Below are 23,909 nucleotides of genomic sequence, written 5' to 3' on the forward strand. Positions count from 1 at the left end.
CAGCGGATCAAAGAAACATGCAGACAGATCTTGGTGATCGACATTTATAGTGCTATGGTATTTTATTGACAAAAAGAAAATTATGAACTGTAAATTTTAAAATATAAAAAATTAGTTATTACTTATTCTTATACGTTTTCTTATACTTTCTAGTACCTATAGATATAGTAATTTAATAACAACTGCAAAATATTGGCTGAAATTTATCAATTATTGCACAAAAGCAAGATATATGTAAAACGTGTGATCTACATTAACTGACATTTATTGAAGGACACATATTATGCAAGCAAGTGGATTTTGTTGAAACAATGTTGTACATATGTACAATAAAAACACAATATAACCCTTCCGTTGCAGCATTTTTTTACGCACTTTGAGCTTTATCAATAATAATTTTGGACCTTAAGCTTTATCAATGATAATTTTGGACCTATTTAAAACATTCTCTTTAAACAGTTTTGCGTTATTCATTATTCAACATAATGTATTAATTTAAACCCATTAACCCTTGCGGTATCAAATAAAAAACATCCGAATAACCTTTTATCCGATAAATTACATCATTACTTTGAAATAGTTCACTTCAAAACTTTGCGATGTTGATGACTAAAATTAATAATCACAACACCTTTTCGTTATTGTTATATTTTATCAGGACATTACTTTTATTGCTTTTTAGAAATGGATTTAGTGCAAAACAATTGATGTATAGTATAGTCAGAGATCACTTAATACATGTGTGCAATACATAGCTAAATGAATTCATTAAGATCGTATAAATTAAATTAATATGCAAGAATCTCCTAACTGCAGATTCAATTTGCTGCAGTTATCTGCTGCAATTTTCTTATATCGACGTACATGGCATGCATACAATGACGTCATTTTTATAAACACGTTGACGTCATAACGTTATACTTTTTGAATTTGTTTGCTATATTCCGCAGCTAGGAAATGCAAGTACGTTGAAGTACGTTTATCTCGCAAATATTGAGTACTTGCGATATTGCGTCAATTCCACTTAGAAATGAAATACAGGGGACCTACAACTGAATTTAAAACTCAATCATGCTTTCATGTTTCTACTCAATATCTTTAATAAGCTGTAGACAAAATATACTTTATTTTGTGTTGCATACTTCAAATACCTATTGAGGTTATTGAGGTTAATGGGACATTCTGAAAATGGCGTATATTGGAAAACTGAAGCAAACGGTTGTATTCTACTATGTTTCCACCCGCAGGTCTCGTTCGAGGGTCTTCAGGACGCTCTCTCCAATCTCCACTCCGACCTACGCCATGTGCGGGAGCGGCTGCTTGACCCCCGGGTGAACAAGGACACCACGCGGCCCATGGACAGCTTCAGGGTCACGGCGGAGAACTTCTTCGCTGCGGGTAAGGGATCCTGGTCTCTGTAACAATATTGCTACTTTCATTACTGGTTTTAAGATTACTTATTTCATGAACTTTGTTTTAATTTCAAATTGTTGTCACATTTTTTTATAAATAATTTTATTTCAAAATTGTTGACTCCTTACTATATATTTCTTTAACAATGATGCCTATTTATGTACTAGTATTCTCTATATGCTCATACCCAATTAAAGTTCACACATAGGTCCTTATTTTATTCCCGGTAATATCTTAGTTTGTTCCTAAACTCCGTATTTCAGTTCACTAATGATTTTTTTTCAATATCTAAGTCTGTAGGTAATTTTTCCCCTTTAAGTTCAGTCACCACATTGATAAAAGTTACGTTCCACCTCCATATGAGAGCTACTAATTGTGCCACTGTATCACATAACATATCGATCCTATCACATAACATATCGATCCTATCACATAACATATCGATCCTATCACATAACATATCGATCCTATCACATAACATATCGATCCTATCACATAACATATCGATCCTATCACATAACATATCGATCCTATCACATAACATATCGATCCTATCACATAACATATCGATCCTATCACATAACATATCGATCCTATCACATAACATATCGATCCTATCACATAACATATCGATCCTATCACATAACATATCGATCCTATCACATAACATATCGATCCTATCACATAACATATCGATCCTATCACATAACATATCGATCCTATCACATAACATATCGATCCTATCACATAACATATCGATCCTATCACATAACATATCGATCCTATCACATAACATATCGATCCTATCACATAACATATCGATCCTATCACATAACATATCGATCCTATCACATAACATATCGATCCTATCACATAACATATCGATCCTATCACATAACATATCGATCCTATCACATAACATATCGATCCTATCACATAACATATCGATCCTATCACATAACATATCGATCCTATCACATAACATATCGATCCTATCACATAACATATCGATCCTATCACATAACATATCGATCCTATCACATAACATATCGATCCTATCACATAACATATCGATCCTATCACATAACATATCGATCCTATCACATAACATATCGATCCTATCACATAACATATCCATCCTATCACATAACATATCCATCCTATCACATAACATATCGATCCTATCACATAACATATCCATCCTATCACATAACATATCGATCCTATCACATAACATATCGATCCTATCACATAACATATCCATCCTATCACATAACATATCGATCCTATCACATAACATATCGATCCTATCACATAACATATCCATCCTATCACATAACATATCCATCCTATCACATAACATATCGATCCTATCACATAACATATCCATCCTATCACATAACATATCGATCCTATCACATAACATATCGATCCTATCACATAACATATCGATCCTATCACATAACATATCGATCCTATCACATAACATATCGATCCTATCACATAACATATCGATCCTATCACATAACATATCGATCCTATCACATAACATATCGATCCTATCACATAACATATCGATCCTATCACATAACATATCGATCCTATCACATAACATATCGATCCTATCACATAACATATCGATCCTATCACATAACATATCGATCCTATCACATAACATATCGATCCTATCACATAACATATCGATCCTATCACATAACATATCGATCCTATCACATAACATATCGATCCTATCACATAACATATCGATCCTATCACATAACATATCCATCCTATCACATAACATATCGATCCTATCACATAACATATCGATCCTATCACATAACATATCGATCCTATTATATTTATCCTTTAGTATAAGTGTCCTCTTCATTTATGGTTTCTATTTATTTCAGCACATTTGAGAAGTTTATTGCTAAATGATCAATTTTATCTGTTTCCAAACTGGCTTCTTTAACCCATTTATGCCTAGCGTCTAGAAAAAAGGCATTCGCAAACAGCGTAGACCCATATGAGACGCCGCATGATGCGGCGTCTCATCTGGGGGGTTGTACTGTTTGCTTATAGGAATTTCTGTAAGAAATATTCTAAATATAGAAATAAATATACTAGACATCCCTTATTTTGGAAATAAATTGATCCAATTTTGAAGGATGGGAGAGTCCACTAGGCATAAATGGGTTAAATTTCCTCCTATAAGTACGTAGCTTATTGTCTCCCTTGTTCAGGTCATCGACACCCGTTTTCCCCCCATAATATTAATATGAAGCTTTGCCCTCCCTAGATTATTATTACACATATTGTCCATGTTCTGTCATTCAATATATTTCTATATAGCTTATCCCCCGTTTTCGGTTTTACATATTTGCCATTGTTATATAATGCAATATATTTCTATAAAGCATATCCCGCCATATTCGGTTTACATATTTGTCGGTGTTATTTCATGCAATATATAACTATAAAACTTATCCCCACAACTCGGTTGACATATTCGTCCCATGTATTTACGTCAAAATATTGCTGTAAATCTTATTTTATAAATAGAAGTTTTTACATCTGTCATCTGTTCTTTCCCTCACGATGAAGCCACCCTATTTCAGTGTACATATTGCCTCCCTTTATTTACCCAAATTTATAGTAGGGCGCTTATTCGTCCTCCATATTTCAGCCTTGGAGGTTATCGGAGAACAGGAGAAGGTGCTCCAAGACACGAGGGACATATTCGACAAGACCATCAACTATTTCTATGTAGATAAACAACGTGTAAGTTATTTCTTCTCACTTTCCCTTTCCTTGTTATGTTTCGTATTTATGACACATTGCTTTGTTTTTTGTTGAACAATTTTGTCGACTTATTGATTACGTTAAGTATTTATCTTCATAATTCCCCCTATTTTCTACACACACGTTTGCATAGATCTTAAAAATGTTTCATGGAATATAAACAACTCAAACAGAGTCATTAACCCATGTATGCCTAGTGGACTCTCCCATCCTTTTAAATTGGATCAATTTATTTCCAAAATTAGGGATGTCTAGTATATTTATTACTATATTTAGAATATTGCTTAAAGAAATTCCTTAAAGCAAACAGCGCAGACCCAGATGAGACGCCGTCTCATCTGGGTCTACGCTGTTTGCCAAGGCCTTTTCTAGACGCTAGGCAAAAATGGGTTAATTGTGGCCGTATATCCCTGAACATTATAAAATAAAGTCGGCATTGACACTGCCTTGACCCCAAACCGTTACCTTGATCTTTGAATTCATCCCATTGATATCTGAACCCCTTATAATCTGGATCTTTGACTGGATAGCTTAACATATTGCACTGATCGGCGCCACAAAAATAGACATTCGGCCCTATATAATTGGCTTTCGGAATATCTGTGATGTTTGGTCTTTTAGTCTTGACTGTTGACATCAAGCTCTTAATCTTTTGGTATTCAGCATTGACCTATGCTTATAAGTCTTGTTTTGCATGCACGCATTGTCTTCTGAACCCTCGTTTTTACTATAAACGCTTTGAAGTAAGACATCGTTAGCAATCCTCTCTCAGTTTTAATAGCGCTGACCTGATTTACCTCCTTGACCTTTGACTTCCTCTTTTAAAGGTCACGCCACAGCAATTCTTCCACGTCTGGGCGGTGTTTCTGCACGACTGCAAATACTTCTGGAAGCTGGCACATCGTCGTCTGGCCAAGGAGAGGTTTGAACTCGAGTTCAAGTACAAAGGTCAACTGGTAAGCGGCTACACACTAATATTTGTATAGTAGATCTTTATTTATTCCAAATGTGATTGAGAAGACGTAACGGTTACATTCTTGTTATGTGCAAGGACTGTGCAGATATTGTGGAAATTTAAAAACGCACTCCTTTCCAAGTATGGATAATTTTAGTTATAAGTTTCAAACTACTGTCAGTAATGATCATGTTTATATTAAATACATAATGTTAACACACCCCGGCTCAACCATGGTGGTGTCTTTGAGGACCCGGTGTCCGTCATAGGTCGCGCGTTCAATCCCAATTGTGAGCGTTCTCGGAATCATTGCAAAAACTCAAAGTACTGGCACTGCACAGGAAATGGACCTTATGGTTTCCCTATAAGACATCGGATTAACATGCACTTGAGCAAAACGAAATATGTTTAAGTAATTCATCATCTTAAAAATTTAGTGCACATATAACAAGACCTAAACCTGTCCTGCCTTTTATTTCCAGTCGGCGAGTTCCCTCCAGGGTTATGGTACATTCCGCGCTGGCGTGCTCCAAGGTTTAGACTCCAATAACGTCAACGACCCGAAAACGTCGACAGCGCAGCGCAATAACGCCCGTTGGGCAGAAGCGGCCGACAAGTCGACAAGACCGACGGTTCCACCGAAACCAAGCCGGTCTCGAAACGCTGACGACGTTTATCATCCCAGTAGCGACCGCTCATCGTCGCCGAAGCCTCTGACCTCAATGCCGCCGTCTTCCGTTGACGTCAGAAAGCCTCAGCCTAAACCGCACGCGCAAAACGGCACTCCGCCGTTCTCCCCCATTCCGCCTCCAAATTACGAAAACCATTCTGAACTAGAACGTTTCCAAGGCTATAAATATCCACAACAGCATCATCAACAACAACAACAACTGAATTCGTTCACTACTTCCGGTCAACCACCTCCGAGTGGTCATGTCACTCCTCCAGCAGAAAATGGCATCACCGGCATTCATCACGACTCGTCGTCTGCAGTAACTATTACAAAGGAAAGCGACAAGAAATCTCAGCAATTCTCGTTGAAAGCGTGGCTTAAGCGAGAACGCGAGCAGGTGCGAAAAGGCGTTGAATGTGACGCGGCAGATGGCATTCCCGAAGCGAAGACGCAAAGCCCCGCTAAGTCCTTTTCAAAGTTTAAAAATAATATGAAGCAGAAGTTTTCAAGCGGAAGCTCGAAAAAGCACAACGATCATAGTCGAAAGTCAAAGGACACAAAATCAGGCGATCCTAAAGCGTATGAATCTCCGGTTGCTGCACAAAATGGCATCTGTATATCCTCCCCATATGATGGTCACCGGCCAAATTATCCAACCGCATCCACTTCCGGTTTCAAACTTGGCGACAAGTTTCAGGTACCAGATAATGGACTTTTAGCGAGCCTTGAAAGCGAGTTTAACAGCCGACCGATTCCCGATACTATCATTTCACCGATAGACGATCCAGATGCAGACGATATTTTGGCAAGCGTCAATCGATATGAACATCAAAATGGCGTCCCTCCGCAAATGAGGCAAAACGTGGAGCAAAATGACGTAAATAATAATGAACGTTACCTGTTTAATAGCAAGTCTGGTGGATCAAACGCGAATGACAACGGCAATGGTTTTCCAGATGGGAAATTCGTGAGCCCCGGCGCGGAGTCCAAGCGAGTTGTTGCGGTTGCGGCCCCATCATACAAAGCTAGGATGATAAATAACTACGAAAATCAGGGGAAATTCGAAAATCCAAATATACCGCGACTCCATGCGGAACCGGCAAAATCACTGCGACAAAACTTTGCAAATTTAACGAGCAATATTTCAAACGATATCGCTAAAGGATATGACGGGGCCGAAAGTAAAAACCCGTATTCGAAAAACGGACATGACCAAACTCAGCCTCAAACATCATCGAATCACACACACAACACTCGTCCATTGAACGCAGAAGACTCCCCTTACGGTCGATTGTCAAAGACCCTAAATACACCGGAAAAGCACGCTGCATTACCGGACACGCCTCGTAAACGAGCTGTACTCGAAAACAAAAATTACGTCACTCCCGGAAACCGCGTTCCCATTAATGCACAGTCTGTCGGGTCGCTCATTGATAAATTTGATAAAACTGAGTCTTATAATGAGGAGAGCGCTACCAACCGTGACGGTTTACCGGAAGCGTCGCCTCCTTTGCCGCCTCGGTCCGGTAAATCCCAAAGCCATATTCAGAATGTTGATGCACCATCGTTTTCGCAGTCCAGTCTTGCAGCAAAGCCTTACAGTGCCCAACCGTCCACGGCATATTCGCCTCCGTCACGTTGGACGACAGACAAACGCGGCGAAACGTATCCATCTACGCCAAATAGACGCGAAGATGTCTCTACTGCCTATAATTCTCCGCATAGCCTTTATTCTACGCCGCAAGGACAGTTTTCTGAAGGTCAGACACATTCGACCTACGTCACACCAAAATCTTCGCCCGCTAACCACAAATATACGCCATTGTCGAATGGCCACGTGGTCTCCACGTCATCTCCATCAAACCATCACGTGACAAACGGTTTTCATGAAAACAATGGTTACCTTGACAACGACCGCGCAGACAATGTCGTAGACGATGGTTATGGAGCTAAACTCCGCCGCGCTGCGAATTACAGTCACTCTGCGTTCGACCGGATAACAAAAGGTAGTTCGCCGTATACTAGAAACCCAAGCTTTGGAACTACTTACGAAGCGCGTAGGAATATTTTTGCAACGTCAACGTCTTCATCGTCTGCTGTTCAGAACACTGACGAGGTTTCTTACATGGCAATTTAGTTTAAAACTACGATTGTCAATAAACTGTGATTGTGTTAAAAATATTGTCAAAGTTGTTTTTTTTGCAAGTGATAACTTCTGATAACGTGTGGCCGACATGAGGCATTTGCCAGTTTTTTTTTACCATTTACACAAACACAAATGTACCTCTTGTCGTAAAATTAATTTAAATTACATTTAATTTTGATATTTTTTTTATTCTCAATATCTGGCGTTTGTGTATGCCACAGACAAGTGTAGTATTTTTGAAAGATACACACGTTGCCATTTTTATTTTTTCGCTAGATACATGATACATAATTAGTTTACAATCTATCGGATTTGAATAAGTTTGTGTTATGTTACTTACCAAAAAGAAAAAAATCATTTTTAAAAATAAATGATTAGTTTTGTCAACCATTTTTAGAACACCCTTTAACCGTTATATTTTAATAAGCGTTGATAAAACCAGTTGGTAAATACTGATTTCTCGGAAAGAAAACTATTATCCCTCGAACATTGAGGTCAGCGAAGAAATCGTGTTCGAAAATATTTTATGGCAACTGTATCTTTCAAATAATTTCGTACTTGTTTCGTTTCACACTGTTCTGTGAATGACAAATGTCAGCATTTGTGGAATACATTAAAATTTCATGTTTTTCTGCAATTAAAAGTCGTGATTCGATTGATAAGGATTCACACTTTTGTGTTTTATACTTATTTTGTCAAATGTAGGTGCTCGTTCATCGAAACATGTACTTAAACGCAGTTCGTCACGCTTTAAAACATGTATTATCTCTAATAGTTTAACAATATATTTACTGAAGCCGTTATTCGACAATATATCACTCCCTCGGTGCAAAAATGTACCATGTGACATTGAAATTAGAAGGCACAAGGTACCCTTTTGCACCAAGGGAGCGATATTGAACATGTTGCATAAGTGATCACGTACATACCTTCTGATCTTTGATCATTTGTTCATGTCAGTGTTTTCTACCTAAATTCAATGGATCATTGAAACTAAAAAAAGTAACATGATTTTACATATCGGTTTATTAACCCATTTATGCCTAGCGTCCTGAAAAAAGGACATTGCAAACAGCGTAGACCCAGATGAGACGCCGCATAATGCGGCGTCTCATCTGGGTCTGCGCTGTTTGCTTAAATGAATTTCTTTATGAAATATTCTAAATATAGAAATAAATATACTTGACACCCCTAATTTTGGTAATAAATTGATCCAATTTAGAAGGATGGGAGAGTCCACTGGGCATGAATGGGTTAATTAATAAGATTTTAGAGAGCCAACGGACATATAGGATATACTGTTTTAAATAGTATTTTATATTTTGTAAGTACGGATATCGATGCATTCCAAATGATCTATACTAAATAAATGTCGACGTTAATTGTTGTCATTGTAGGACAGTAGAGAAAACGTACATTTGTATATTTTGTGCAATTTTGTTATTAAAGCATTTGAAAGAAAAAATGTCTCTTTTCTGTATATCCTTTGTACAAAGGTCAATATTGATACTAGTAACGCTTTAGCCCTTAGAACGACATCAGTATTTTTGACGTGCTTTAAAAAGATCTGTCATACAGGCCAGTGTCAACCGTATAGATACAGAGTGAAACGCTTTTTCAATTTAATATGAATGTCTTTACGGACCTTAAAGGGCTTTCGACGTCATCGAGCTGAAATACAAAGGTTTAAAACAAACGACGTAATGTATGATGTTGGCATCACTTCCTATGGTTTTGTTTACATTGATACTACTGATAAAAGCTATGGCCAAAACATGTTTAGTATTATAAAAAATAATAATACATAAACAAAAGTAACGTTTGTGTACGGAGTATGGTATTTTATCAAATCATAATATGTACACATTTTATGTGGAGTAGGTAATGCGTTGCCTACAGAGTCAAAGGCATACACAAAAACTTACGTTAAATATGTGCACAATGTAGATGGCTCCGGAAACGTTATTCGTGAAACATCATTCGGTTCAAAATGAATGCATATTACAGTAATATAAACAGTGAAACAAGGTGCATGTTAGTATGATCCTGAACTGCACTTGAACAGAACTATAATAGTATGATATAGCGAACAGGAACACAATCAAGAGCAACAATTCCATGTTTCTATGGTTGTTCCCTTTGCCGCCAACTTGTTTAGCTCCAGTCCCTAATTTGTCGCATCCACATCGGCGACTGGCGGCTGATTGCCGGCTGATTGCGCGGTCGTGTTTATTCCGTGCCGCGTCAATCGCGGCTTGGTATCCTGTTGTTTTGTACTCATAATTTCCATTCAGTGGGCTTGAGTCAGTCTTGACGGAGCCCAAGTTTTCTTCAAAATTTGTTCACATGATGCCCCTTGGATTAAAACTGGACCTGCCCTTGAGCTGTCTTGTTTACCTCATATGAATTATATCGATACATTTCAACAGAGATGATTAACATAATTGTCACCATGAAGTAGACTACATTGCATTCAGGTAGTTAAGTGTGACATCACACGAGTTATTTATATGATATTATAACATTTAAATAACTCAATTATTTCGAAACATGTACTTTTTGTCTACCTCGTTGACTGTCAGGTCGGGTTGGTTAACCCTTTTATGCCGAGTGGACTCTCCCATCCTTCTAAATTGAATCAATTTATTTCCAAAATTAGGGATGTCAAGTATATTTATTTCTATATTTAGAATACTTCTTACAGAAATTCCTTTAAGGAAACAGCGCAGACCCTGATGAGACGCCGCATCATGAGGCGTCTCATCTGGGCCTACGCTGTTTGCCATGGCCTTTTTTCTAGACGCTAGGCATAAATGGGTTAAATATGTGACGATATTAAATAACAATTTACTTGCATATTTCTAAATCATCAGTTAATTAAAGACCTGATTTGTTAACCTTATTCATTTTAAAGTATACCATGATTAATTCTTAAAGTTCAGAAATATAATCCAGACACTCATACCCGGTACTTGGTTTTGCCATTCTGTAGTTAAGCCTCTATTTGGTATAAAAGAAAACCTCATTTCCGCATAAAAATTCTTTTTCGCTCTTTGTATCGGCATTTTGATTTTAAATTTAACATGTTTGAAACACAAAACAAATAATTACTGGTTAGGTAATTAACAAAAATCATTACAAATCATTACAAAGTGTGCATTATTAGTATACGTGAATTTATGTAATATGTAATATGTGTTATTTGCGACAACGTTTCACTATGTTTTTCTGGATACACTAACTGTTACTAGTTTGAATATTCGCATATTCATTCAATGTAATATTTTAATGTTTGCAAGATTGGTGTTTAATACTTTGTGTATAGGGGGCACTCTTTTTGTGTGGTTTAGTATCAAATATCAAACAAAGAAAAATGATATGTTTATTCATTTATAATTTCTTCTGTCTTATTATTAAACAGCTGCCAGACCTAAAACAAAATGTATTTATAATAGAAAAGTTAAAGAAATCACTTTTATTTTAATCAAGAAATGCTGAGATAAAAATTTGTACTGTTAATTAATCCTTTTGAGAATTTTTTTTAGCTAAAATGGCTTAATGTAACATACACCGTCATATGTTTGTTTGAGTTATGATTTTACAAGTATAAAATCTACATTTTTGTTATTAATTAACTGTCAGGTTTTACTACTGTCATATATAATTGTGTATAAGTATTAACGACTGACACCGAGGTGTTTCTTTGATATTCAAGCCTGACATGTGACACTGGACCTTATGGTTCATTGAAATCACTGTATTTTGTTGTCATGTATTTGGTTAAAGCGATATCTTTGAGTTTAGTACAAATCTTTTTTTTACAAAAGGACAATTATTGGGTTTTTAATAATAATACACATTTTTGAATATTTGAATGGCTTTTGAGCTTTTGAATGGCAAACATTCAATATAATATTCAAATGTTAAAATAATTTGGTCATCCCTATGTAACCATATCATAATTATTAAAAAAATAATACATTGTATGTCATTTGTGTACAACAATATATGGTTCCTTGTTTTGAAATGATGGGACAATACAAGCATTATCTTGGAATACATTATACGAAAGCATCATGCTCAAACTCACACACTATAAATACTTCCATCAGATCAAAGTCAAAACAAAATTCTACAATTGGTCGGGTAATTTAAGGCACTGATTTGTATATGAGCTGCATCATGTGAAAATGGGTGTTAAGCAACCAGTGTAGGTCCAGAATATACGCATATTCATATGGCATTAGACCCATTTTCGCAGTTTCATATTTGCAACACTTACTAACTATCATAAGTGGACTGTGTAGGCAAAGTTATGTAACTCTGACTGGCATTTTGATAGAATTATGAGCCCTTTATACTTAGAAAATTGAAAATTTGGTTAAGTTTTGTGTTTTGGTCCACTTTACTCCTAAAGTATCAAAGCTATTGCAAACTATCATAAGATGACAGTTCAGGGCAAGGTGCATAACTGTGGTTGTCAATTTGACAGAATTATGGCCCTTTTTAACCAGGTTTTCCGAAGGAAAAAACTGGTTATTAGATTGGCGAATGTCGGCTGGCGGGGGGAACAAGCTTGTCCGGGCCATAACTTTGTTGTTCATTGTGAGATTTTAAAATCATTTGGCACATTTGTTCACCATCTTTAGAAGGTGTGTTGCGCGAAAGAATTACGTCGATATCTCCAAGGTCAAGGTCACACTTTGAGTTCAAAGGTCAAAAATGGCCATAAATGAGCTTGTCCGGGCCTTAACTATGTCATTCATTGTGAGATTTTAAAATCATTTGGCTCATTTGTTCACCTTCATGGGACGGTGTGTTGCACGAAAGAAGCACGTCAATATCTCCAATGTCAAGGTCGCCACCACTAAAAATAGATTTATTTTGAAACAAACTTACAAAGGAGGTTAATTTTGTTTGTTCATTTCAAAAGTTCAGTTTGAGTTGTCTCCCTTTATCAGATTTTTTTTTTCACAATTAAAACCTGGTTTTGAGACAATTTTGTCCCTTGTTTGACTTAGTAACTTTGAATATATGGTTAAATTTTGTGTTTAGATCCACTTTACTTCTAAAATTCAAGGCTATTGCTTTCAAACTTCAACTACTTTCATGCTACCATGAGGGTACTGTACATGGCAAGTTGAATTTTACCTTGACCTTTGAATGACCTTGAATCTCAAGGTCAAATTAGAAAAATTTGCTAAAATTGCCATAACTTCTTTATTTATGATCAGATTTGATTGATACTTTGACAAAATAACTCTTACCTGACATACCACAGTTGACTCCCCCCCCCAGAATTCCCCCCCCCCCCAAAAAAAAGTTTTTTTTTTTCGAAAGATCATCTAAAAAATGACCACACCCTCACACTATACCCCCGACCTCCCCCATATTCATATTTATTATTTTATTTTTGAAAGACCGTCCAACTATCCCACCCAAGAATCCCCCCCCAATTCTTTTTTTTTTTTGCATTTTTGGAAGATACTGTTATAAATGACCACACACCCATACTATACACCCCTCTCCACCCACCCCTCCCTCCTTTGTGATTGAAGTATTGAGATAGGTCCCTTCACCTTTAAAAAGAAAAATAGATGAGCGGTCTGCACTCGCAAGGCGGTTTCTCTTGTTTTTATTTCGCTTACTTTCCAGCCATATCAGGAAGAAAGTTACTGGCTTTTATTTCATAGTAATATTTGATCTATATCTCGACTTTACTCTGTGCGAAATTTCTTAGCGGGATGGCCTAATTAGGGCTCCACTAAGAGAATTTGCGGGGAGTAAAGTCGAGATATAAAGCGAATTAAATTACGAAATAAACGCAAATTACTTTTTTACTGATATGGCTGGAAAGTGAGCGTTATTAAAAAAACAACAGTAGTAATAAAGGGTATAAAACGGCGAAAAATAACTGTCTTGACTATCACGTGATTACCCCCTCAGATATAAGAAATCCTCGTAGTTTCACAAAAAATAAGGACAACAACAGAACTCTCCAAATTATTCAATCGTTTCGCGTCGCAACGCTTTATAACTTTCAGGTTTTTAAATCACCAAAAGATGCATATATTAACTATTTTAACACATGGTAAATGTTCAGTATTACTGTTTCCTCACAAATATCATAACTTAACAAAAATTTGCGAAGCTGAAACAATTTTTTTAAATTTTGGCAATTTACCAAAACGTGAAAAGGCCCCCTTTAAATAACAGCATGCGTAGAAGTACTAAAAACACACACTTCATTTTAAAGAACGGTTAAAGGGGCCTTTTCACGTTTTGGTAAATTGACAAAATTTAGAAAAGTTGTTTCAGATTCGCAAATTTTCGATTTAGTTATGCTATTTGTGAGGAAACAGTAATACTGAACATTAATCATGCTCTAATATACCCATTATATGCATCTTTTGACGATTTAAAAACCTGAAAATTATAAAGCGTTGCAACGCGAAACGATTAAATAATTTGGAGTTCTGTTGTTGTCGTTATATTTTGTGAAACTACAAGGATTGGTTATATATAGTATAAAATACCACTTCCATTGTGTGCGGAAGGATGGTCGAGGTGTAAAATGGTAGACTTTTTACTCCTATGACTCCAGGAGTCAGTGATTCCAGCCCTGTTGAGGGTGACTTTTTTTCTTTTTTTACTTTTATTCTTTATTTTTTTTACAGGAGCTTTTTAGAGCAAATGTTTACATTTATCAATAGAAAGCATTTAATGAAAAACTTCAAAGCATGCCAAACACTGTGAAAAGGCCCCTTTAATTTAAATAAACAGGAAGTAAACATATTTCATGATATTTCGTGAGAATGTCACATAGATGATGTTAATACATAAAGATCACACAATGCTATTTAGTTTAACAATTGTAACAAACATTCCGTTCTTTACTTCTGTGACATTTCAAACAGAAATATGTAAATTAAATTTACTGTGTTATCTGTAATTAGGCCACTATATCAGCTTAATGATTGTAGATATATATTTTTTAAGGAGCATAAACCTCTCATTTATAAATGCAACGTTTCAGGTTTCCTTTATGATTGGTATCTTTCTTTAACTTTACACAAAATAGTGTGCTTTATGTAAACCTGAGCAGAGGATCGATAAGTTATGACAAAGCATTTTTCAAAATGTCTGTCTACCTTTTAAACCGACATACAAACTTGCTGTATAGTTATTGATTTGGTGAAACCTTATACTCATGGGACAGATTTGTTTAGTTACTGTTGTTTGCGGGTTGAACAAATCAACTGAAACTGCGGAGGTTATCTTGTTAGGGTTAAACAATTTGTTAGTTGCTTGAAATCTGACATGTATGAAATGTGTTCTTGTTTGAACAATATTTCTGTGGTACTGGAAAATATTAAGTAGTGAAGTTATAATTAAATTGAGGACATACAGGATTAATTTTTCTTTAACTTAAACAATATTCAAGATGGCGACCTTTTCTCAGTCAACTGTGGCTAAAGGCTCTGATTCATTTACAGACTTTTGTTGTTCGCCATGTTTAGAACAAAACATTGACCAGTGGGCAGAATTCTACTGCAATAACTGTCTTAAATGTTATTGTGCGAAATGTATAAACCTGCATGGTCAGTTGTTTGGGAAACATGTGACATATGGAAGGGGAGACACAAGTAAGTGGCCAGTGTCCAAGGAAGTGGAGGATTTCTTTCAGAAATGTGACCTTCATGAAGACAAAAATCTAGAAATGTACTGCAATTAATATTAATTCACGAGTGAATTAAAATTGATATTCTATTAATGTTCTTTTTATTTTATGCTTACAAATGATAAATTTTGAATTTTTAAGCTCCCCGAAAATTTTCGGGGAGCATATAGTTGCCAGTTTGTCCTTCCTTCCTTACTTCCATACTTCCTTACTTCCTTCAGTCACACTTTTGTTACAGTTTCTCATAGCACCTTCAATACTTTACCGATCTTCTTCATATTTGGCATGTAGGTACCTTGCATGGACCTCTACCTTTTGAAGAGCTTTGATGTCACTGGGGTCAAGGTCAAGGTCACCGAGGCTAATAATAGATTTTTCCATCACACTTTTGTTAAGTTTCTCATAGCACCTTCAATACTTTACAGATCTCTTGCATGGACCTCTACCTTTTGATGAGGTTTGAGGTCACTCGGGTCAAGGTCACCGAGGCTAATAATATAATTTCCCGTCACAGTTTTGTTACAGTTTCTCATACCACCTTCAATACTTTACAGATCTCTTTCATATTTGGCATGTAGATACCTTGCATAGATCTCTACCTTTTGATGAGGTTTGAGGTCACTTGGGTGAAGGTCACCGAGGCTAATAATAGATTTTTCCGCCACACTTTTGTTACAGTTTCTCATAGCACCTTCAATACTTTACCGTTCTCTTTCATATTTGGCATGTAGGTACCTTGCATGGACCTCTACCTTTTGATGAGGTTTGAGGTTACTGGGGTCAAGGTCACCGAGGCCAATAATATATTTTTTCGTCACACTTTTGTTACAGTTTTTCATAGCACCTTCAATACTTACAGATCTCTTTCATATTTGGCATGTAGGTACCTTGCATGGACCTCTACCTTTTGATGAGGTTTGAGGTCACTGGGGTCAAGGTCACTGAGGCTAATAATAGATTTTTTCGTCATGCTTTTGTTACAGTTTCTCATAGCACCTTCAATACTTCACAGATCTCTTTCATATTTGGCATTTAGGTACCTTGCATGGACCTCTACCTTTTGATGAGGTTTGAGGTCACTGGGATCAAGGTCAAGGTCACCGAGGCTAATAATAGATTTTCTGTCATGCTTTTGTTACTTTACCGATCTCTTTTACATTTGGCATGTATTTACCTTCCATGGACCTCTACCTTTTGATGACGTTTGAGGTCACTGGGCTTAAGGTCACCAAGGCTAAAAATAGATTTTTCGTCATGCTTTTCTTACAGTTTCTCATATGGCATTCAATACTTTGCCGATCTCTTACATATTTGCCATGTAGGTACCTTGCATGGACCTCTACCTTTTGATGAGGTTTGAGGTCACTGTGCTCAAGGTCACCAAGGCTATTAATACATTTTCCGTCACGCTTTTGAAACAGTTTCTCATAGCACCTTCAATACTTTACCGATCTCTTTTATATTTGGCATGTAGGTACCTAGCATGGGCCTCTACATTTTAATGAGGTTTGAGGTCACTGGGGTCAAGGTCAAGGTCACCAAGGCCAATAAAATATTTTTAGGTGGTTATTAACACATAGATTGACAAAGCGCATCATTGGGGAGCATCCATCAGTTTCACTGATATTCTTGTTTTAAATCTGGACAATATAATTCCCCGTTGGGTGCCCCAAAATGTTATTACATCATGTAAGTTCAATGGAAGCTTATATGTGCGTTTTTATAAACATGCAATGCAGAGTTATCGCCCTTGGTAACATTAGGGGTCACAATGGGGAAACCAAAGATATCTATAAATAGTTCCGTTCAAATAATGAAAATTATTGATAAATTTCACTGTTATTTTTCACTGTTTTAAACTGTGAAATACCAGTTTTAATTCACTGATATTTCTTTAAAAACCTTAGAAAAGCATGAAATAATAATAAATAATTATTAACTTTGTGTGTGAATGTGAATAATATGAAAAAATTACAATATTATAATAACTTATAATAATTCTGTGTATTTTGATACCTGTATTAAAATGAATACATTCCAAATCTAATAATACCTGAAAAGAGCATTTTAAAAATAGAAGACCTCTGCTAAACCAAAGCTCAGCTATATTTGTTCATAATGGCCATTAAAAGCAACCTACAAATATATAAGTATTGTTTTCCTTCCAGACAATGTGCTAAAGTAACCCTGATATCCGAGTCAGTCAAAGGACCTGCACCAGATTTGCAGCAAGTATCAAGAAAGATCCAAACTATTCTGGAAACAATAAAGAAACTGGAGAACAATTGGAACACCAACATGCAGTCTTTGCAGGTCTCACGCAACAAACAATTAGATGAAATACGTCAAACACGCCAGAAAATAAATGCAATTTTAGACAAGATTGAAAAGAACACAATTAAAGAACTAGATGATAAGATGACCACTCTGAAAGCTTCTCTCAAGACTGATTTGGATAATTGCAGCAAGCTTAAAAATGAACTGAAACATCTCAGTGACGCAATTCATGATATTGTTGATAAGGGCAAAGCAGAACTTTCATTTATTGCAAGTATGAAATGTCTGGAAAAAATTAGGCAGTCTGAAACTTATCTGAAGGAGAATGCAGTTCAGGCAAAAAGGTTAGTGACATTCCAGGCTGACATTCATATTGAACAGTTTGTCTCTACACTGTCAGGCCTGGGGAGGATTGTGCTCAGTTACCCGGATCAGGTATTCACTGTGCAAGGAAAGTCAGAGTATCATGTGGGAATACCAAGTGATTCATCATTCTGTCGTATCATTGCCATCTGTGTTTTCTCCAGTGATCAGATCCTTCTAGCAGATGATTATAATAATTGTGTTAAGCTACTAGATCAGCAATACAAGGTGGTGGCACACTGGGATTTAAATGCTGAACCAAGTGACTTTTGTCAAATCACACCAAGTGAAGTAGCTGTTGCTGTAAATGCCGAGGAGACACATGAGGTCCAGTTTGTCTCAGTGAATGGTGGGCACCTGGTTATGGGCAGAAATTTACAGTTTCAACATGAATGTGTTGGTATTGCTCATTATCAGAAGGACCTGTATCTCACCTCTGACAACGCACTTTACAGGTATTCTATGAGAGGAGACTTCATAAAAAAACTGTATGAGGATACAGAAGACGAATAAAAAGGTAATATTACAGTGGATATATCCAGATATTATTTGGAATTTATTAATAATTTCACAACTTTATAGTCAACATGTCAATTTAATTTTATTTAATTAATTATTCCTGATATAATTATGTTTGCAAATCATGAACTTAATTACCTGATTTTGGCAATATATTTAAATGAAAACTGCCATACATTAAAGTCAATCCTTTGCAAAGTATCATTAAATGTATAAGAACTTGTTTTTTTATTGTATAAAAGTTAAGGCTATATGAAATACAATTTAAAATAATGCCATGATTCTAATTATGTCCGTACGATCTGTATCTCAGAAACCACATGTATTATTGTGAAAATGTTATAAATTTGTACATAATGGGGTTTCAGCATAAAATAATTATGCATTCATACATGTTTAATTGTAGCAGAATAGTTAAAAAATCATACTCTATAAATTTGAAAAAAAGTGAATAAGACGTAAGTGTCTTTGTGAACATATTTGTTATGTAAAAAAAATTGACTACATTGATACTATTCGCCTTTGCAGTATGGAAGTGTGCAGTGAATCAAACAGGTGACAAGATATTTTTTACCAGCTTGAACCATCACAAGGTCCTCACTCTGGCCAGAGATGGTACAATACTCCACACTTTCACAGACCCAGACCTAGAATGGCCACGTGGTATTCATGTGACAGCTCAAGGACAGGTGCTGGTGTGTGGAGAGGGTTCTAACACTATCATACAGCTTGATTGTGAAGGCAGGAAGAAGCTGGCAACTCTCGCTACCAGTAGTGATGGACTTAACTACCCATTGTCAGTCTGCTACAACAGGAGCACAGCCTCAATCATTGTGGGACAATCGGTACCATATGATGACAACAAAATCGTCGTTTTTAGCGTACAATAGTTTTGTTTCACAAGTTTCATTACCAAACATTTTGGAATGTGTGCTTAAATTATGAATTCATGGCGACACTAAACACATCACATAACTCATATGGATGATGTATTGTGTTGCTACGGATTGTTATATCCCCACAAACGAAGTTTAGGGGGGTATATAGGAGTGAGCTTGTCTGTCTGTCGGTCGGTCCGTATTAAGTGTCCGCTCTTTAATTCAAATTGTTTTTATCCGATCTTCACCAAACTTGGTCAAATCATGTATCTAGATGATGTCTAGGTCAGGTTTGAATATGGGTCATGCCGGATCAAAAACTAGGTCACGGGGTCACTTAGTGCATTTTAAACATTGAGCATGGTATCCGCTCTTTAATTCAAGTAGTTTTCATCTGAACTTCACCAAAATTGGTCAGAATTGTATCTAGATGATCTCTTAGCAAAGTTCGAACACTGGTCATGGCAGGTAAAAAACTAGGTCATGGGGTCACTTAGTGCGTTTTAAACATTGGGTAGTTTCAAGTAGTTTTCTTCCCATCTTCACCAAACTTGTTCAGGAGTTGTATCTAGATGATGTCAAGGAAAGTTTGAATATGGGTCATGCCGGGTCAAAAACTAGGTCAAGGGGTCACTTAGTGCGTTTTAAACATTCATCATGTTGTCCGCTCTCTAATTCAAGTAGTTTTCATCCAATATCTTCACCAAACTTGGTCAGAAGATTTAGCTAGATGATCTCTATGCAAAGTTTGAACATGGGCCATGCCGGGCCAAAAACTAAGTCACGGGGTTACTGCATTTGTTAACATTCAGCATGGTGTCTTCTCTCTAATTCAAGTACTTTTCATCCGATCTTAACCAAACTTGTCAAGAAGTTTTATCTAGATGATCTTAAGGCCAAGTTCGAACGTCACCACACTTGGTCAGAAGTTGTATCAAGATGATGTGTAGTTCAAGTTCGAACTTGGGCCATGCCAGGTCAAAAACTAGGTCACAGGGTCACTTTATGCATTTTAAACATTAAGCATGGTGTCCGCTGTTTTTTGTGAAGACAACATGCAAAAGATTTTGTGTCAATGCGGCATGTGGGGGTATTCGTCAGTCATGCCTGTGACAAAGCTCTAGTTTAATCATGAACTTGTTTGAAAAAGTTGTGTCACAATAAACTTCTTGGCAACATGGATTTAGTTTAATTGTTTGATGGCATTATTCTCCCAGGATTTATTGTTTTGCCACACAATTTTAAAACATGCTATCATCTGTAGCAAGAAATCAACTCTTATTGCTTGTATGATTTTTTTAAAATTTGAATTGCATATAATAAGTGTATTGTTTTAACGTTTAACTTTATCTTAAAATTGTCTGGCATGTTCATCAAATTTAATGATTTACTTAAGGTGATTTGTAATGATCTACGATATTTTTACGTAATTCTTCTGCAAAGTAAAATGAAATGCAGAGTGCAGTTTAGGAGAGATTTTATATTTTCATTTCATTTCTAACTGTCACTATTTGTTCTGTTCTTAGAAATATTTAGTAACATAGATACATAACTATTATGTATTGAACATATTTCTTCCATCATTGTTTTTATGCCCCCCTTCGAAGAAGAGGGGGTATATTGTTTTGCACATGTCGGTCGGTCTGTCGGTCCGTCCACCAGATGGTTTCCGGATGATAACTCAAGAACGCTTAGGCCTAGGATCATGAAACTTCATGAAAGATCATGACTGGCAAATGACCTTTATGGATTTTCAGGTCATAGGTCAAGGTCACAGTGACTCGAAACAGTAAAATGGTTTCCGGATGATAACTAAAAAATGCTTACGCCTAGGATCATGAAACTTCATAGGTACATTGATAATGACTGGCAGATGACCTCTATTAATTTCAGGTCACTAGGTCAAAGGTCAAGTTCACAGTGACTCGAAACAGTAAAATGGTTTCCTGATGATAACTCAAGAATAAATTGGCCTAGGATCATGAAACTTCATAGGTACACTAATCATGATTGGCATATGGCCCCTATTGATTTTTAGGTCACTAGGTCAAAGGTCAAGGTCACAGTGACACAAAACGGATTCACGCAATGGCTGCCACTACAAGTGACGGCTAATATGGGGGGCATGCATGTTTTACAAACAGCCCTTGTTACATTTTATTTTTGTTAATGACAATAACATGTGTTTTTATTTTTGTCATTTGTGTTATTTTGCCTTAACCTTTCATTATGTTTTTATAACATATTTTAATCATTACAAGACTGGTGTTTACTACTTGGTGACCAGGAGACACTCTTTGTGTGTGTTTAAGTATCAAATTTCCAACAACATTGTATGATATGTTTATGCATTTAAATTTTCTGCTTTCTTATTATTAAACAGCTGCCAGTCCTGTACAAAGTACATTTATAATATTAAACAAGTTAAACAAGCCACACTTTATTTTAATCAAGAAACACTGAGATAAACATTTGTACTGTTAATTAATCCTTTTGAGCAAAATTTCGGAGCTAAAATAGCTGAATATTACACACATCTTTTTATTTTTGGGTGGGTCATGATTTTATTAGCTCGGCTGTTTTCGGAGAAAACACGAGTCATTGTCATAGCCAGCTCGTAGTCCGCCGTCCGCGTCCTGCTAAAACCTTCACATTTTGTTAAGGTTTTGAACATTGGCTCAAAAATCAAAGTGCTTCAACCTGCAACTTTGAAACTTCATATATAGCTGCAACTCGATGAGTTCTACATGCCACACCCATTTTTTGGGTCACTAGGTTAAAGGTCAAGGTCACTGTGACCTGTTAAAAAAAAATAAAAAATTTTTGACAAGCTTTCATTTATTCAAAACTGCACCCGTTATGCAGTGCTCTTGTAAAATCTATATTTTTAGTTATTTATTAACTGTCAAGGTTTACTACTGTCATATATAATTGTGTATAAGTATTGACGACTGACACCGAGGTGTTTCTTTGATATTCAAGCCTGACATGTGACACTGGACCTTATGGTTCATTGAAATCACTGTATTTTGTTGTCATGTATTTGGTTAAAGCGATATCTTTGAGTTTAGTACAAACAGCTTTTTACAAAAGGAAAATTATTCGGTTTTTAATAAAAATACAAGTTTGTGAATATTTGAATGGCTTTTCAAGTAATTTAATATTCAAATGCAAAAATAATTGTGTCATCACTATGCTACCATATTATAGATATTTAACAAAAATACATTAGATATCATGTGTGTACAACATTATATATGCGGTTTTTTGTTTTGAAACTAAAATTGTATAAATTATGGAAAAATATAAGCGTTATCTTGGAATACATTATATGAAAGTATCTTCCTCAAACTCACACACTCTAAATACTTCAATCTGATCAAAGTCAAAACAAAATACTACAAATGGTCGAGTATGTTAAGACACAGATCTGTATATGAGTCGCATCGTGCAAAAATGGGTGTTATGCACCCAGTGTAGGTCCAGAATAGCCTGCATATGGCATTAGACCCATTTTCGCATTTTCAAACATCGTATTACATTTAAGCTCCTCTCAGCATGAAGTGCTGACAGTGAGTTATTGAGATCAGTCTACATGTATTTCCTAAGTCTGTCATCACACTGTGTGCATCTTGGGTCATCACCGATTAATCTTATTTCCACTCAAGTAACCACATTTTTCACTAATGTTGATGACACTTGGTCAGAATGTATATGTTGACAATATGGGTTGAGTGTGTGCAAAACACTAGATCACAATGTCAAATGGTAGAAAAACCTTGTTTTATTTTATGCTTTCCGGTGGTTTATAGAGAAATATCAGTGAATTAAAACTGATAATTTCACTGTTTCAAATAGTAGAAATTATCAGTGAAAATTTTACTGTGAAATGACGTCATTTTTTTACGAATTAACGTCATTATCCCAGCGAAATGTTTTAGTTAAACTCTTTAACGATGTATATAAACTGTGAAAAAATCATAAAATAAAAAGAAAATTTGTAGGATTCGGTGGAATATCGATTTTAGTTCACTCGTGATCCTAGAAAATATATTTTTAACTCGTGGCTGCGCCACTCGTGAAAATATCATTTTCATTAAAATCGATAATCCACCGTATCCAACAAATATCCTCTATATCACTTACTGAGCCATATTTAAATATTGATTAAACATGGTCAGATTTTTATGAAAACAATA

The 23,909-nt window shown here is 35.9% G+C and overlaps 2 protein-coding genes across 12 annotated transcripts in view; both read left to right on the forward strand.

Moving 5' to 3' along the window:
* LOC127844592 (uncharacterized) overlaps nucleotides 1-9,467 on the forward strand; it is a 53,133-nt gene extending 43,666 nt beyond the window's left edge. For all 11 annotated transcript variants that reach the window (XM_052374975.1, XM_052374967.1, XM_052374973.1 and 8 more), the window contains 4 exons: nucleotides 1,248-1,398; nucleotides 4,103-4,197; nucleotides 5,046-5,174; nucleotides 5,656-9,467. In XM_052374975.1, coding sequence (XP_052230935.1) covers nucleotides 1,248-1,398; nucleotides 4,103-4,197; nucleotides 5,046-5,174; nucleotides 5,656-7,983 — 2,703 coding nt within the window. In that variant the 3' untranslated portion in view covers nucleotides 7,984-9,467. The remainder of the gene's footprint in view (nucleotides 1-1,247; nucleotides 1,399-4,102; nucleotides 4,198-5,045; nucleotides 5,175-5,655) is intronic.
* Nucleotides 9,468-15,160: 5,693 nt separating this feature from the next.
* Nucleotides 15,161-22,966, forward strand: LOC127846420 (uncharacterized). Its single transcript, XM_052377645.1, has 3 exons — nucleotides 15,161-15,638; nucleotides 17,842-18,830; nucleotides 19,361-22,966. Exons 1-2 carry the CDS (start codon nucleotides 15,562-15,564, stop codon nucleotides 18,824-18,826), a joined length of 1,062 nt encoding a protein of 353 aa, XP_052233605.1. The 5' UTR covers nucleotides 15,161-15,561; the 3' UTR covers nucleotides 18,827-18,830; nucleotides 19,361-22,966.
* The last annotated feature ends 943 nt before the right edge of the window (nucleotides 22,967-23,909 follow it).

The sequence above is a fragment of the Dreissena polymorpha genome, chromosome 9 (genome assembly GCF_020536995.1).
Source record: "Dreissena polymorpha isolate Duluth1 chromosome 9, UMN_Dpol_1.0, whole genome shotgun sequence".
NCBI classification, from domain to species: Eukaryota; Metazoa; Mollusca; class Bivalvia; order Myida; family Dreissenidae; genus Dreissena; species Dreissena polymorpha.

What these genes read in the sequence shown, in the direction of transcription:
- LOC127846420 (XM_052377645.1), top strand. Translation starts at nt 15,562, where the DNA reads ATGTTATTGTGCGAAATGTATAAACCTGCATGGTCAGTTGTTTGGGAA. An exon ending in ATATGGAAGGGGAGACACAA is followed by an intron (nt 15,639 to 17,841) that starts GTAAGTGGCCAG and finishes TTTTCCTTCCAG; the next exon opens with ACAATGTGCTAAAGTAACCC.